Source organism: Marmota flaviventris, chromosome 3, assembly GCF_047511675.1.
Source record: "Marmota flaviventris isolate mMarFla1 chromosome 3, mMarFla1.hap1, whole genome shotgun sequence".
Classification (NCBI taxonomy): Eukaryota; Metazoa; Chordata; class Mammalia; order Rodentia; family Sciuridae; genus Marmota; species Marmota flaviventris.
In genome coordinates this window covers 97,578,754-97,595,544 of record NC_092500.1, presented here as the reverse complement: position 1 = coordinate 97,595,544, position 16,791 = coordinate 97,578,754, and the positions used below count along the sequence as shown (strand labels likewise).

The 16,791-nt window shown below is 41.6% G+C and overlaps 1 protein-coding gene across 6 annotated transcripts in view; it reads left to right on the top strand.

Annotated features, from left to right (window-relative positions):
* The window catches only part of Etv6 (ETS variant transcription factor 6), a 230,364-nt gene that overhangs the window by 199,340 nt on the left and 14,233 nt on the right, over window positions 1-16,791 (top strand). For 5 of the 6 annotated variants that reach the window (XM_071610138.1, XM_071610136.1, XM_027955976.3 and 2 more), the window contains one exon: window positions 8,233-8,778. In XM_071610138.1, the coding sequence (XP_071466239.1) occupies window positions 8,233-8,778 (546 nt within the window). Of the gene's footprint in view, window positions 1-8,232; window positions 8,787-16,791 lie in introns of those variants that run through there. The other variant, XM_071610139.1, reaches the window with a different exon arrangement.

Sequence of the window (16,791 nt, the reverse complement as noted above, 5' to 3'; positions counted from 1 at the left end):
AAAGAGGAAAAATAATAGTACCTATCACATAGAGTTGATGTAAGAAAGAAATGAGTTAATATGATAAATGCCCAGGAATGGCACCTGTTGGATAGAAAGCACTTCATAAATATTACTCATTGTCATTTGAAATTTCTTACATTGAGTATTTAGGTTTAGTTTTTTTCTATCTTTTCTTTTTCTGGATTTTTTTTTTTTAATACTGGGGATTGAACCCAGGGGAAATTTTCCACTGAGCTACATCCTCAGCCCTTTTTATTTTTTATTTTGAGACAGTGTCTCACTAAGTTACTTAGGCATCTGATAAGTTACTAAGTTGCTGAGGGTGGCTTTGAACTTGTAATTGTCCTACCTCAGCCTCCCAAGTTCCTGAGATTATACATGTGTACCCAGCTCTTTTCTGCAAATGTTTGGAGTTATGATAAAATACACATAAAACATTTACCATCTTATTATTTTTTTTTAGAGAGTGAGAGAGAATTTTAATTTGGTGCTGAGGATCGAACCCGGGCCGCACGCATGCCAGGCGAGCCCGCTACCACTTGAGCCACATCCCCAGCCCTACCATTTTATTAATTTTTAAGTGTACTGTTACACTTAAAAACACTACTGTTTTCAGTAGTGTTAAATATATCCACATTGTTGTGCAATGATTGTTTTTTGTTTTTTACTTCCAATTCCAATTTTCTTAGCCACTCATTTTTGTGACTTCATGCACTTTATGCAAGCACCAGATTTGTGCATCCTGTGCCTAGGAAAGGCCTGTTGCCTCCTTTAGAACACCTTCGTGGATTAACTAGGCACCTTCTATAGCACAATTTCTACAGGGAAATACATTTAAAGCACCAATCTTATTTGCTTTCAGAACACAGCCTGTTTTGAAGTAATCACTGCTTGTATTACCACTCAGTACCTGACACCTGGTGAGCCCTACATGACCCTTTTGAAACCTTTTTGGTAATCTTCTTTCTGTTCCTCTCACATTCGAGGACAAGATTAACCTTTTTGCCCCTCTCCCCCACCCAACCCTTCCATTCTGTGATTCTTGATTCTGGCAGCAGATAATGGGAAATCCCACCAGAAGAACAGGTCCAGATCTTGACTTCCTGTTCCTACTCTGTAGATAAGGAAATAGAGGCTAAGAGCAGGTCCAGATTTTGACTTCCTATTCCTACTCTGTAGGTAAGGAAATAAAGGCTAAGAGCCTCTTCTTCCTATGTTTCAGGGCCTAGGGCAGTATGACCTTTTACCTCTGACCTTTGTCCCTACTGCAGCATTTGTTTGCCTTATCAAAGTGGAGAGCACTGGATTGTGCAGAGGGCATTGGTGTCTCATCCGAGCCTTCAGTCTTCTGCTCACCCTCCCTGCCTCCTCCAACTTCCTCCAGTGGTCTGGAGGCTGCTATTAGCTCTAAGGCTTGCTTACCCTTTTAAGCCTGAAGTTTTAGGGGCAGTAGATCTCTACATGCATGAATAACTCTCTCAAGATAGGCAGGAAGTCTCCAAGAAAGTTCCTTTAATACCTAGGGAAATGTCACCTGATCTCTTTGAGATAAGGAACTTGCAGGCAGTTTGATTTCATCTCCAGAGAAGGAAGACCTCTGTTGAGGGGCTATCTACTGTTTTCCCCATTCCAAGACTCTCGGCCTTATCTTTGTGCCACCCTGACCTCAGTCTCTATAAATGATTGACAGGTTTACCCCCACAGGCCTAATTGGCTCATTTGAAATCTGATCCTTGATTTTTTTTTTTAATTCACTTCTTGCGGCTACTTTCTTGAGATTGAAGGAAACTATCCTGCCAGTGAAGAGCAGGACGATTTATAGCCAGGAGCTGGAAGCCAGCCCCATCTCTGAGTGCAGATGTGCAGATGCTGTCTGCACTGACCCACTGGGAGGCAGTGTGTGTGGAGGCAGTCCCCCATCCCGAAGAAAGGAAGACTAAGCCTCAGCACCATTTCATCAAATGCTTACAGAATTCTAGGAGCTTACCTACGAGTTTATTGTTTATAAACGTAGATGAATCGGGCACTCCAAACTCGGGCAGTTTTCTTCTCAGGCCCTACAAAGGATTTCAGTGACATTGGCAACTTATTGAGATGTACAGGTTAGAATGAGCCAGCAAAAAGTCAGTAGAAGGTCCCCAAATCAATCAGAAGTTGAGTCTTGAGAAAAATGAGTCAAAGAAGAGGGATTTATTAGTTTGCTAGGGCTGCCCATAACAAAGTACTAGGTGACAGAAGTCCAAGATCAAGGTGCAGCTGGGTTGGTCTCTCCTGAGGGCTGAGGGGGAGGATCTGGTCCAGTCCGCTCTCTTAGCTTCTGTATGATTGACAATCATTGGTTTTCCTTAGCTTGGAGATCTGTACCCCCTTCATAGAGTATGATCCCTGTGTACATGTCCCTGTGTCCAAAGTCCCCTTTTCATGGAGACACCATTGGTACTGGATGTTAAAATGACCTTAGCTAACTTATATCTGCAGGAACCCTCTTTCCAGATAAGTCCACATTCTGAATTATACTTGGGGTTAGGATTTCAACATATGATTTTTGGAGGGCCATAATTCAACCCACAGTGGGGTTAAAAGAACTTGAATGTACATGTAAAATAAATTTTTTAATTCTACTTAAGAGCCTTCAACAGGAGCCTTTAGCTTTCATTTAGCTCTTTATATCATTCTTGTTCCCACTAGTCTTCTATGAAACCACTGGGACATGATCCCTTCTGGAACAATGTGAAACACAGTGGAGTAGGCTAGTGAGTGAGAGTTACTGGCTGGGCTGGGGACAGCATCTCCCTGTGTCACTCCTTCTCTGAGCTTCATCGGTAGCCTAGGGAAAGCATGAAGGTGGAAGTGCAATCCTGGTGTGTGAGATATAAACTTGAGCTTAACTTATGCTCTACCTTGTACATTGCCCAGTCAAAACCCAGGACTTTTACCAATGACATATTTTTTGTTTGTTTGTTTTTTGTTAACTAGTTATTCACTATAACATAATTCAATTAGGTCAAATTTTGACAAATTTCAAATAGAGAAACTTTTCTAATAAGTAAAAGGAAAACAAGGAATCAAATCTTTTTATTTAGTGACCACATTAAAGTCCTGATTTATTTCCAGTTATTTGGCAGTGAGAAGAGAATTATTTGTGTCTGAAAGAGGTCTATAAAGAGAAAGGTTTGGGATCAGAAAACACTTTTAGCCAGAATGACAGCCCTTGCCAGTCCTTGGGCTTTCTTCCTCCATCCTTCCGTGTCCACAGTGACTACCGTGTGTGGCTTTCCCTCCCTCTTCCTTGTGCATTTCCCTCCCATATCAAGACCTTCAGATCGAGGGCAACATGGACCATTTCCCATTTTTCCAGCTGGGCAACTCACCAAGAACAAACCCAGACATCAAGGCCAGACCAAAAAAATCTTCTTGTTTTAGACAGAAGACTCCTACATCTGGGGGATTTAATGCACCCACTGTCCACGCAGCGCATTTCCTGTGTCCGGAGCTTCTCTGCCTGCCGGCTCTGGTCTTGCAAGTTTCCATACCCTGCTGCCAACTTATAATAACAGAGGCAGCAGGCAGCCGGGTAGGAACGTCACAGCCCACTCTGTATGTGGGCGCATGCTTTGCAAACTGAAACAAAGCTTGGAAGGTCTTGTTGCAAGCCTTTAAGCCTTGACAGTGGTTGTACCCAGACCACCAGGAGCCTGGAATTAAATACCCTCAGATCCAGTTCTCAACCATTAATGTTATCAACTCCATCAAGTACTTCCTCTTTGAACAGTGTCTGCAGAGAAATAAATAAATCAAGCTCCTCCAAGTCCTGTTCCTGCCCGGATCCTGAGTCAGAGGTAAAATCTGAGTTGAATTATCTAGAGCACTGTCTCCCTCCCTCATTGTTCCCAAAGATCTGGGCAGGAACGGAGAGTGAAATCTCTCCAGGACATTACATCAGTTCCTCTTTTACCCTCGGCATGAAAGTTCTTCCTCTCATAGTCCTCCCAGACTTCCTAAGGCTTGCCCTGAGTGCAGCCCACACACTGAGCCTTGAAGCCCAGGACATCAAAGAAAGCCTGCAGGTAACCAGATTACTGACCAACGCCTTTGTCCATTCTGAAATTTATAAGACGGGAAATGGATTCAGGAAATGGGACTTTTCTTCAATATATGGTCTTCATCATCCTTAAGTATTTTTAAACCTTAATAAGCTTTTAAGTAAAGAGAGACATTCTGTAAATGACAATTAGAAGAAAATATATGAAAGTTCTAGTTACTGACAATGATCATACTCTGTGACCCATGAAAAGTGAACCATGGACAAAAGATAAATCCATTTTTATGGGAAGAAGAATTGAGATCTAAAAGAGGTCCATGTTAGCCATTAAAAAAAAAAAAAGGAAAGAAAGAAAAAAAAAAAAAAAAACCTTACTTTGTCCCCAGAAGATTACAGATCATTTCTATCATAAGATTATTCTGATAGTTATCCATTCAAGTTAACTCCATTGGCATAGTCAGTATCCTGTAAAATGAGAAAGTTACTGCTTGTTATTCCAACCTGTGTCTTTGTGAGGTTGATTAAGCACTTAAAAAGGAAATCTTTCATAATGGAAAGTATGAAACCTATACAAAAGTAGAGAGACTTGGATAAGGAAGCACCACATATCCATTACCAGTTTTGATTATCAATCACAGCCAGCCTGTTTCCTCTGCCCCCCACTTACTCTCTCCTTACCTTCCCAGATTATTTTAAAGCAAATCCCAGATATATATTTTCCTCTGTAGAAACATCAGCACATGTCTTAAAAGAAAAGGACTCAATAAAACCATAATCATAGAACTAGCACATCAACCAAAAACTAGTATTTCCTCAGTATTACCAAATGTCCTATTAGAGGTTAAGTTTTCCCAACTATCTTGTAAATGATTTTTACCGTTTGAATCAGAATCCAAACAAGAGTTTATACAATGCAAGGGGTTGATGTGTCTCCTAAGTCTCTTTCAATCCACAGTGGATCCTTCTTGTACAAGCCTTTGAGAGCTCTCTCATGCATGCTTATGATCTTTCTTTCCTTGGTTTTTTGTTTTTTAAGCTAGCCATTAATGACATAACTTTTTTCATTATATATTACAGATTGAGAGTATCCCCAACTTAAAATGCTTGGGTCCAGAAGTCTTTTGGGATTTGGGATTTTTTTTCCAGATTTTGGAATATGTACATATATACAATGAGGTAACTTGGTGAGGGGATGCAAGTCTAAATAGCCTGAAGGTTATTTTATACAATATGTTTAATAATTTTGTTGATGAAGCAAAATTTCATGGTATGGAATTTTCCACATGTGGTGTCATGTTGAGGCTCAAATAGTTACAGATTTTGGAGCATCTGAAATTAACATTGATGCTCAACATGAATCTCCCTCCTCCCCCAACCCCCCCACACACACTCACCTACGTCCTTCCCCAGCTACTTTCAAACTGCTCATTTTGTTTTTTAATGGTCTGTTTTCTCTTTTCACAGCTTCTGTCATCACTCATTATGACCACCCTTTCCTTTAAGTGTGTGAACTTATTTATAATAGCTACGTCATTTTTGCTAATTCCAGCATCTAGATTACCTCAAGATCTGTTTCTGTTGATTGCCTTTCTTCTTAATTATAGGTCACATTTCTTCTTATGTCTAGAAGATTTTTATTGGATTCTGAAAATTATAGATAAACACATTTTAGAGACTTTGGATTATGTTATATTCCTCTGAAGAGTTTTTTTGTTTTGTTTTGTTTTGTCCTATCAGGCAGCTAATTTATTAAACAGTCACTTCAGAGTTGTGGAGGCTTGGCCTTAAGTTTGATTGGGCCAAATCTGTTTCTTTGTTGGCTTTAGCCCTCAGCAAGATCCCTTTGTCTTAGAGCAGAGTCTGCTCCTAAGATATGGCGGTTCTGGGCTAGTAGACAGCTAGAAGTGTTTACAGAGCCTTCTCACTTGATGAGAATCAAACTCTGAACTCTGTTTCTATTGTCATAGCCAGTTGCTGAGACTTCTGCTTATATCTACCAACCATACAACTATTGCTTTTGAGTGAACTCCTTAAAGCTACCCTGCACATATACTGTTTAGGAATCAGACAAAAATTAGAACTCTTACATGCCAATTCAGTAGCTTTCCCTCTGAGTCTCCCTCCTTTATTAGATTTGCTTCTGTAATTTTCTGCCATTTTAACCTCTACATATCTACCTCAAGTAACTTTCTGTTCATCTTCTAACGTACCTATGCTTCGTGGACTAAAGTACTCTCAGGGGAATAGCTGTATTAATATTGATCTCCTTCTGTGCACATCCCTTCTCTCAAGAATAAAATCCTCTTCAGTTTTTGTCTGCTTTTGGTCATTCACTAATATCTTCAAATGGGTTTTTGGTTTTTTGGTTTTGTTTTGTTTTGTTACCAGGGATTGAACTCAGGGGCACTCGACCACTGAGCCACATCCCCAACCCTACTTTGTATTTTATTTAGAGACAGGGTCTCACTGAGTTGCTTAGCACCTCGCTTTTGCTGGGGCTGGCTTTGAATTCACAATCTTCTTCCTCCTTCCTCCTTAGCCTCCCGAGCTGCTGGGATTCCAGGTTTGTGCCACTGCACCCAGCTCAAATGCTTTTTTTAAACATTTCTTTGAAGAAAGGGTAGTCTCATATAAGCCACTCTGCATTACTGAAACTAAAACTCCTCTTTATTACATAAGTGGTAGCAGATCTAAGATCTGCTTTTCATGGCACCATTTACCATGGATATCAGTCCTTAGCAATGTATTGAGATGCTCCTAATTCTTTTTTACAGTTTTATAGTACTCCATTATTTAGAGATATACTATAATTTATTAAACAAATCTTATAGTGATAGCTATTCCATTGAATGCCTTCAAGATGATCTTGTAATATCATGAACAATATTTCTTTTGTTTATGTCTCATGTGATAGGTGTGATCTAATAGAACTTAAAAAGCAAAAAAATTCTTTATTTTCCTGATAATCCAGTAGGAAACATGAAGAAAATACCCCCTTCTGTCTCTGTTTACTGACTCTATTTGATTCCCATATCCCTTTTATGCATTCTTCCTACGCAGATTGTCTTAGTGGAAAAAGATGATATCTCTGTCTTTACTCAGAATCATAGGCAAGTCTTTGACCAGAATTGGAATCAGCAAGTAGGCACAGCCTTTTGGTGAGACAGTTCTGGGAACACATGTGGCCAGAGACCTCATTGAGATGGATGTGAGATTCTATAGAAAGCTCCATTTTTCATGGGTGGATCTCTGTCCTTCTGAGCCTTAGCAGGAGCTCCTGAAACCACACATGTGCTGGTCCATCCCTCAACCCAATGCCCAGAGCTGCTCCTGTTGATGAGCTGTGCACTGCTATCCTCACCAGCTCATAAGTTCAAGTAGGATGGGGTGCATGTGTCATTGGGGTATCCACCCCTCCTCCTTCTGATTTCCAATCTGAGCATTTATGGGGTCTATGTACTTGGAAAGGTGCTACTAAAAGTTCTTTCAAGGGCAATAAGATTGTCATTCTGTAAATTAGGGCCACAGTGTATGCTGAGAGCAAGTTTTGCTATGACTTTGTGTCCTAGTTTCTATGTGACAAAGTGACAGATATTGTAATGAGAGAGTCTGATTCTAATCTGCCAACTGGCTGTGTGACCTTGGGTAAGTTGCCTATATCTTGGTTTTATCATCTGCAGAATAGGGGTGATAGTGATGTTTCCCGCTGAGGAGCATTGTAAGTTTTAAACAATAAAATCCAGGACCAGGACCTAGTCATTGTTAATCATCATCATTATTATTAGCAACAATAGTTCCTGGAGAGAGTATAAAAATTGGGTTATGAAAATGTGAGTCAGTAAGAGCATCTAGAGAGAAACCCCTAAGGACCCGTCACCTCTGAAACCTACATGGAAGAGTCAAGTGAGAAAAAAGTAAAGCATAGAAATTGGGCTCAATTGTGTCTCTCAGCTACTTCTAGGTGAGGAATTGGAATGTTTGAAGACATTCCTAACTTGTCTAACATTGGGGAAACAATTTCAGGTATGTGTACTTGCATTTCATTTAAGCAATGGAAAGGATGCTCTGCATCCTGGGGAGAAAGCAGCCCCATTGACATACACAGCTGCCTGTAGATCCCCCATGAGACCCACCCCTGGCCTACCCGTTCACTGGGGTCTGTGATTGTGTTTCCCTCTGCCCCACAGATAACTGTGTCCAGAGGACCCCCAGGCCATCCGTGGAGAGCGTGCACCACAACCCTCCCACCATTGAACTCTTGCACCGCCCTAGGTCACCCATCACGACAAACCACCGGCCTTCTCCTGACCCCGAGCAGCGGCCCCTTCGATCCCCCCTGGACAACATGATCCGCCGCCTCTCCCCGGCCGAGAGGGCCCAGGGACCGAGGCTCCACCAGGAGAACAACCACCAGGAGTCCTACCCCTTGTCAGTGTCTCCCATGGAGAATAATCACTGCCCGCCATCCTCCGAGTCCCACCCGAAGCCCTCCAGTCCCCGGCAGGAGAGCACCCGAGTGATCCAGCTGATGCCCAGTCCCATCATGCACCCTTTGATCCTGAACCCCCGGCACTCCGTGGATTTCAAACAGTCCAGGCTTTCTGAGGATGGGCTGCACAGGGAAGGGAAACCCATCAACCTCTCTCATCGGGAAGACCTGGCCTACATGAACCACATCATGGTCTCGGTGTCCCCGCCTGAAGAACACGCTCTGCCCATTGGGAGAATAGCAGGTGAGTGAGCTTGCCCATCCCTCCCACGCCTCTCCAGCATCAGGGGCACCTGACAAAGCTCTGCTGCCCTCTGAGAGTCTCACAGTTGGCCTCACCATTCCCAATTAGGTGCCCACAAAGGCTCTGGGAGGGCAACTGGAGGCTTCTGCCTAGATGAGGCAGGATCCCTAATGGCCTGGTTAATGAGCCGCTGGGATGGCGTAGTTAATGAGCCTCAGAAATGTTAAGAAACAAATGTCCTGCACACAGCTTACAAGGAGAGTCACACCAGAATCATGGCTAAGCGAAAACATTTAAAATAAAAGGTTTATGAGCATGCTAATGGCCCTGTCCTGGAGTTTCCAGCAGCTAATTAATGACCAGACACAGCATAAAGAACCTTTGTCTCAGAGTCATGGCCGTAATTCCATCCTATAGGCAGTGACTCAGTGTAACTTTCACCTTGAGAGCAGGGAAGAGAGGAAAACTGGATTGTGGTAGTAGATGCTAGTGTTGTTAGGTCATTTGGGCAGAGGAAACCACTCCCAAATTCTTTTTCTTCTATGATGACAAGCCCAAATTTGCTTACCTAAGAAGCCAGTGGAAACCAGTAGGGGGAAAAGAAAAAATCTACGCCTTGCCTTTTTGCTAGTCTGCTAACAATTAACATACAATCACTCTCCAAAAAGCCTCATGCTCTGTTGGGCAAGGCAAACTCTTCCCAGAATGTCTGTCCATTCATGGGACATTTGTTGAGCACCTACTATGTACAGATAAATGCATTAGGTACACAGCATACAGGGCTGATTGTTAACACACAGTATCTTTTTGCTCAGGGAATTGAGAACTTAGTGAGAGAAGCAAAACAGGAAAAACACTGACATACAAGGGCAAAAGGAAATAAGTTCAACATCTAATTTTTTTCGGTGCCAAGCATTCATTGAATACCTACTGTGTGCCAGAATAATAAAGCAAAGCAGAAAGAAGGCACATTTTGACTAGAGGGACCAAAAAAAGGCTTTGCATGGGAGATACTGATGTGATTATGCTTTCAGTAGTGGGAGGGAGGCCTGGAGGAAGAAGACATGTCCTTCTGTCCATGAGCTGGTGCTCCAGCTAGCCATATGGATGCATAGACATTTCTGCAGGACTGCTTCACCTCCACCTTGACTCATTATCTCTTTTTTATTTAAGCTGTTTGTTTCTTGAGTTTTCTCTGGTCCCAAGTACACCTCCCATGTTGCCTCTTTTTGTTGTTATAAGTGATTTACATTAGGAATGTTGAATCAAGAAAATAAAATAGAGGCTGGAGGCGTAGCTCAATGGTAGAGCACTTGCCCAGCATGTGGAAAGCTCTGGGTTTCGTCCCCAGCACTTAAGAAAAAACAGAAAGGAAGAAAATGAGGGAGGTCAGTGGGTCCTCGTGGACCACTCCTGGAGGCTGTTAACCTACAAGAAATGGCTCATATGTTGAAAAGAGTTTTTTGTTTTTTTTTAATTGGAATATTTTTGGGATTCAACTGAAAATCCTCCCACAGGTTTGGGGGATGGGAAGTGGATGGGGTAAACAGGACAGGTTAGCCAGGAGCTGGCTGATAGTTTCATGGTGATGGATGCACAGGGGTTCTCATTATTGTTCTCTCCACTTTTACACATATATTAATTTTTGTGTGTGTGGTGCTGGGTATTGAACCCAGGGCCTTGTACACACAAGGCAAGCTCTCTACCAACTGAGCTATACCCCCAGCCCTACATTGATTTTTTAATAATATAAAAAGAAACTATGTAGGGGGGGGAAAAAGGAACAGGAGATAAAGAAGCAAAGAGCCTGGGAAAAAACACATGAATTTCCTCAGATATTGGAGACAGAGGGGGGTTCAGAGTATTGCTATGAATAATATAAAGACCTCTCTTGTGCTTTCCAGGTAAGACCCCTTTTGTTTACATAAACCCTTCTCATACGGTCTGTACTACTTGATATTTTCACATCTTCTTTACTCATTTATTATTCTCAGGGCAGCTCTTTGAGGTAGATTTTTACTGCTATATTCATTTTATGTGGAAAAGTTCTTTGTACAGGGGAAACCACAGAGAGAATTGAACCACAGAAGGAATTGAGACCCAGAGAGGCAACATCCTTTGCCCAGGACAGGTGGCCTGCTGCCCCATTGGTGGCTGTCCATAGTGCTGCCCTCGAGAGGTCTGACTTCCTCATCAAGAGTCAAGATCTGTCATGTCCACCTCCTCTGTGACCCCATCTTAACCACAGACTTCTTAGGAATCTAAGATTAGCCCATATATTCGGAAAGATATACTGTTTAGACTTAAGGAGTTGTTTCCCCTTGTATAATAGGTTTGTCAACTTTAAATCATCTGTCCCTTAAAATCATTCCACTGTTTTTTTTAATTAATTAACTTATTTTAATTAGGTATATATGACAGCAGAATGCATTTTGATTCATTGTACAATTGCAGCCAACTTTACATTTCTATGGTTGTACATGATGTAGCATCTCACCATATGTGCAGTCATACATGTACCTAGGGTAATAATGTCCATGTCACTTTTTTTTGTTTTTGTTTTGTTTGTTTGTTGTTTGTTTGTTTGTTTAATCTCATTCCTGGACACAGCATTGTTTGTTGACAGATGCAGACTCATCAAACTTTGTACCACCCAAGCAATGAGCCGTGGTATCTCTGATGTCCTCTCTCTTTGAGAACACACAGAGAGGAAGAGCCTCTGATTTTCTTTATGGATCTCGGAAGTCAGAATGTTCATGTAAAATAATCCTGGAGCCAGATCATATGGGGCAATGCATTAACTCCTTCAGTAAGACAGATTATTAACATTCTAATGATATATTCAAAAGTTTTAAAATCTCCAAATATATGCATTAACTAATTGAACCAAATCCAAGATGAACGAATTTAACTGCAAGGCATTGTTTTTCTCAGAGGTCAAATGACAGATTTGGAGAGGGAGAGCTCTGAAGTTCCTTCCCACTCTGCAAGTCGGCAATCCAGCACTGTCTTTATTCCATAACCCTCTGAAGAGGTCTTGTCACAGTGTTAGGTATCTCCAGGTACCCCTGCCTCCCTACCCCATGCCCCTGATGTCTTTCTGGACAACTCAGATCCTTGAAAAACTGATCCATCTATTGGAGGTCGAATTCCTTGAGTGATCTCTATGTACAACTTAAGGTTCTGTCATGACTGAGCAGCCACAAGAAGCCTTTAAATCTCTATAAAGCAGCTGTTAGATGAGAAAACTTAGTTCCTTAAGGCTCTTTAAATGAGCAGAGCACAGAAAGAAATGAAGATACTGCCAAATGTCACACTGATGAGTGCCACAGCTGGAGGGTATAGATGGCAACATTACTCATGGATGTGGGTCAAAAACAAAGTCGGATTCCCACCATTCACATATCATTTGCCTCAATACACTAGGACTTCAACATTCAGACACCTTCTGTGTTTATGGGACTGTACTGCGCTCCTGTGAGGTGGGAGTTCATGAAGGTGTAAGGCACAAGCTCTATCATGAAAGAGCTGAGCAGAGTTAGCTGTAACAGTAAAGCGGTGATGCGTGTCTTAGTACTGGAGGAGGTCAGGGCAGCCGCTTGGAGGGCAGCCTTTAGCTGGGCTTGGAAGAACACTGAAAATATAGACAAGAGGAGATTAGAGAAGAAGAGGTCACTCCAGCTAGAGAAAACTCCCAGGAGCAAACACAACCTAAGGCCCAGTGTATTTTTTTTTTTCCTACTTCAGGTAGAGATTTAAATTTACCATTTAACCTGGTCAATTAAAAGGATCAGTTTTCATAAAATTCTCTTTCTTGTAATGTTTTAATATTTCTGAAATTATGATGCATTGTACAGTTAAAAGACTATATGCAAAGCTGTGACAGTTTACCTGGGTATTTACCATGTGGAAAAAAACAAAGTAATTAATAAAGGAAATTCAGTAGATGGTTGACAGATCACAAATTAGATCTAGTTAAATATAACATGTAGCTTTTTTTTTCCCGAGAGGATAAGGATTATTATTAAGAGCTTAACAAGCTGGAGTGACTGGCAAGAGAGAGAGACAAGTTCCCTGGGATCTGTTTTTTTATTGAATAACCAATGATGTATGTATCAATGAGTAACCTGCTTCTTCCTGTGATATTTTCTATTTATTATCTTCAGGAAAGGATTGCTGGAGGGTTAGTGGAGGAGTGGGAAGCATAACTATCTACTAGAACATTTCTCTATCTACAAAAGTCTTACTGTAGACTGTGTCCCACCTGTGTTTCATAGGCAAAGGGACTAACTGGCCATGAGCAACCACAGATTGATGAGCTGTGACCCTAGTAATGCTGGGAGTCACATTTTCAGTATGCACAGCAGTTTCCCCTAGCCCACGGTTTCAGTTACCCGTGGTCAATCAAAATCTAAAAATATTAATGGAAACTTCCAGAAAGTTACAAGTTTTAAATAACTTATTATAGTATATCAGTATAATTGTTCTATTTTATTGTTAGCATTGTAACCTCTTACTGTGCCTAATTTATAAACTAAACATTATCTTAAGTATGCATGTGTAGGGAAAAGCAGCATATCTATGGTATCCTGTATTAGTTTCAGGCGTCATCCACTGGGGGTCTCAGAATTTATTCTGCATGGATAAGGGGAACTACTTGTATTGAAATTCCTTCTTAAGATTAGATAATTTCAAAGCTAGAAGCATCCTTTACACATGAAGGAACTGACATTCAGACACATTAGTATTGCACCCTCCAGCCTCTGTCTATTGCTTTTCCCAAAATGCTGTTTCTTTCTGCCCTGGGTCTCTTGTCCATTCCTTGGAGCAAGGATTAAAGGTCTGGCTAAATCCAAACACCACCTGTTTTTATAAATTAGGTGTTAGTAGAAAATAGTAGGTGTGTGTCCACTTTCATGCTGCACTGGGAGTAGAATTGAGTAGTTCCAGAGATTGTGTGGCCACAAAGCCTCAAGTGTTCACTAATTAGCTCTACACAAAAGGCTGCTCCTGTGCTACAGCGTTGTTTACCTGAATGGTGAGTAGGCTGCGAATCACAGGCATAGTGCAGGACGCGTATATAGGAAACCCTGTCCCTGCTCTCAAGGAATGACTTGCAATTTGGATGATGAGACATGTCTAAGACATGTCAAGGGAACAATAACAAATGATGTCAGAGAGTAGACAAGTTCTGGACTGCAGGCTACATTTGCAGAACAATCCAGAATAGTTGCAGTAGCATCATTAACATAAATAAAATATGGCTAAATAAAAGAAATCATGTCTTTGCACTTTTGAGTTATGTAGTTATTCATTCTTTCATTTATTAAAAAATAATCATGGATCTACTATGTGCCAGGCATTGTTCTAGGCCATAGAGAGATATGGTGTCTGTCACCAAATGCCAAATTGTGTGTCTTTGCCTACATAAGGCAGTATCCCTCTTGCTTTATGCCATCAAATAAACCAAGCTCCTACTTTGGTTTTAACTATAGAAGCTAAATCTTTTTTTTTTTTTTTTTTTTAGCTACACATGACATTACAATGATCTTGGCAATTCATGCATTTGAATCAATTGGGGTATAATTTCTCATTTTTCTGATTGTACAGATTGCAGAATCACACTGGTCATAGAGTCACCTATATACATACAGCAATCATAATGTCTATTCTATTCTGCTGCCCTTCCTAGAAGCTAAATCTTAAAAAGAAAAATTTTAAGTCATTTTGGTTTTCTTTTAAATAAATTTCTTCCATTCCCTTAAAACCTGAGCTACCAGACTTCTTGTCTGATTGTCCGTCCGTTCCTTGGCCCAAACAATGACTCAGGAAGAAAAAAAAATTATTGGTAAACTGAGAATTGTCATATAATCCATTCTCAGCCCTATGTGTGCTTCATGAAAGTGGAGATTTTAAATGTCCTCACAAATTTGGTTGTTCAAAGACCATGACCCGCCCAAATAGACAGTATCTCCTTTCTTGTGTTTATCTCACAACTTTTGCTGAAGTCTCTAAATCCTTCTTGGAAAACTTGAACTTCTTCATGCTTTGTGAGAATATCATTAGTTGGTTGGTTAATTGATCCTACAGCAGATAAGATATAGAACTCCCTCCTGGTTCGTGATCCCAACCCTCTTATACTTCATGTCAATCCTTACAGGAAACCTTTAAACATGTTTATGATCCACCAAGTGTACATCTTTAACAGGCACAGAAGCTTCTAAGCAGGGAGACATGAGCTCCTAATGCTCATTCACCACCTGACTCAATGAGCTTTCGTCATTTGGTTTTATTTTGACTAGATAAGGTATGTATGCACAAAAACTCCATCCTGGAAGCCTCTAATCTTAAATCAGATGAAGAAACCCGAAGGATGGGACTAGGGAAAACAGTGGGAAACTTGTCCTCAAGGGCGTCCAGGGTCAGGGGATATCACGCCCTACTCTGACTTCTTGCTTCCATCTCTACTTCCTCCCCAGCAGGATTTAGTGCTGGTGAAATTAGCTTCAGGTCAAATACTGGATTTTTTTTTTTTTTAACCTTTTGTAAATGAATCTTAGGAGTAGACTTGAAGACAAAAGGATGTCATAAAAGAGAAGTCTAAAGCAATTGTATGAAAGAGAGGAGGATGTTCCTTAGTAGTAAGATGTGGGAGTGTGCATACCTTTGCACAATTGTGTATATGTGTAAATATCTATGTTTGGGGGAAATAAAGGATAATATTATGGGATGCCTCCATCAACCAAAAGAATTCCAGGTTTTTAGTATCTGCTGAAAGAGCTGTTTCCCTACTATCCCAGGGAACTTAACCCTCTGGAGACCCCTCAATCCAGAGTCCTCTTGAGCTGGCGTTTAGTTGAACTGGCCTTGGGTGTGCCTATGGAAGCAGTGGCCTGTGGGAAAGTCTGGGCTCTGCAGTTTAGTGCGCCTCTGCCTCACTACAGAGCTACCATGCTGTGGATCTCAGAGGGGTCCTTGCCCCACTTCCCATCCCCCAACTGGCAGGGGCATTGACAGGCAAGGTCTGTATGTGGCACATTTATTTCAAGCAACTCTAACCTGCAAAGCATGCCCCTTGGGGGTCACCTTAGCCCCCTAATTCCCTTGGAGCGTCAAGTGCTCCTCCCTCCCCTCCTCTGAGGCTTTGCTTATTGTCCCTATTGGAGATGCATAAAATGTGACTGGGATCTGATGAGGACTGGGGAGGGGAGGATCCTTCATTCCAGCTGGAATATGCCTTGGCGCTCGGAGTTCTCACACCCTAGCTGAGTCACAGCACTGTATTATCAGCGTGAATGACTGAAAAAATCAAAGAGCCCTAAAGAGAAGGAAATTTCAGGACAATGTTTTTAAAAGATAAAACAGCAACAGAACTGTGGCTGGGTGGAAAATAACAGAAGGGGCCTGAGGAGACTGGAAATTCCAGTTTGTTTAAGGGTGCACGTGTCTGTAACAGTGTCCCCACCTCTCTGCAGTCCCTGGATGTGAAATCCCAGGCTGCACCCACCCCTGAACAAAGCAGAGGCTGATGTATTGTTAGATTCCAGCTGTGGCTGAATCTCAACTGGAACCTGAGTTTGAGGCCTGTGTCCCCAGCCTGCCCCACACCACGTGTCAGCAGAGGTGGGATGGTCCAGCCTGTATGCAGCTGCAGACCTGCTGCTCTGTGAAAACGGGGAACCATGGATTTGTATTCTTTGCTTCTACTTCTCCCGCCCCCAGCATGCCACTGTGCACATATGGTTTCTGTTTTCCTAAGCTACAGCAAAACACAAGCAATTGCCCATTGTAAACACACCTCTACGTATCAACACAGAGTTGGCTGCACTGGATTTATCAACTTTCTGCTTCTAGGTAATAGCCAATCTAGAATGGAAAAGGGAAAAAAAGGACTAGGTAGCAGATGGTCCCCTGAATGTTATAAAACTGTTTCTACAAGCAATTTCCCAATCTTAGCACTCTTGATATTTGGGCCAAATAATTTTGATGTGGGGGCTTATCCTGTGCGTTAGA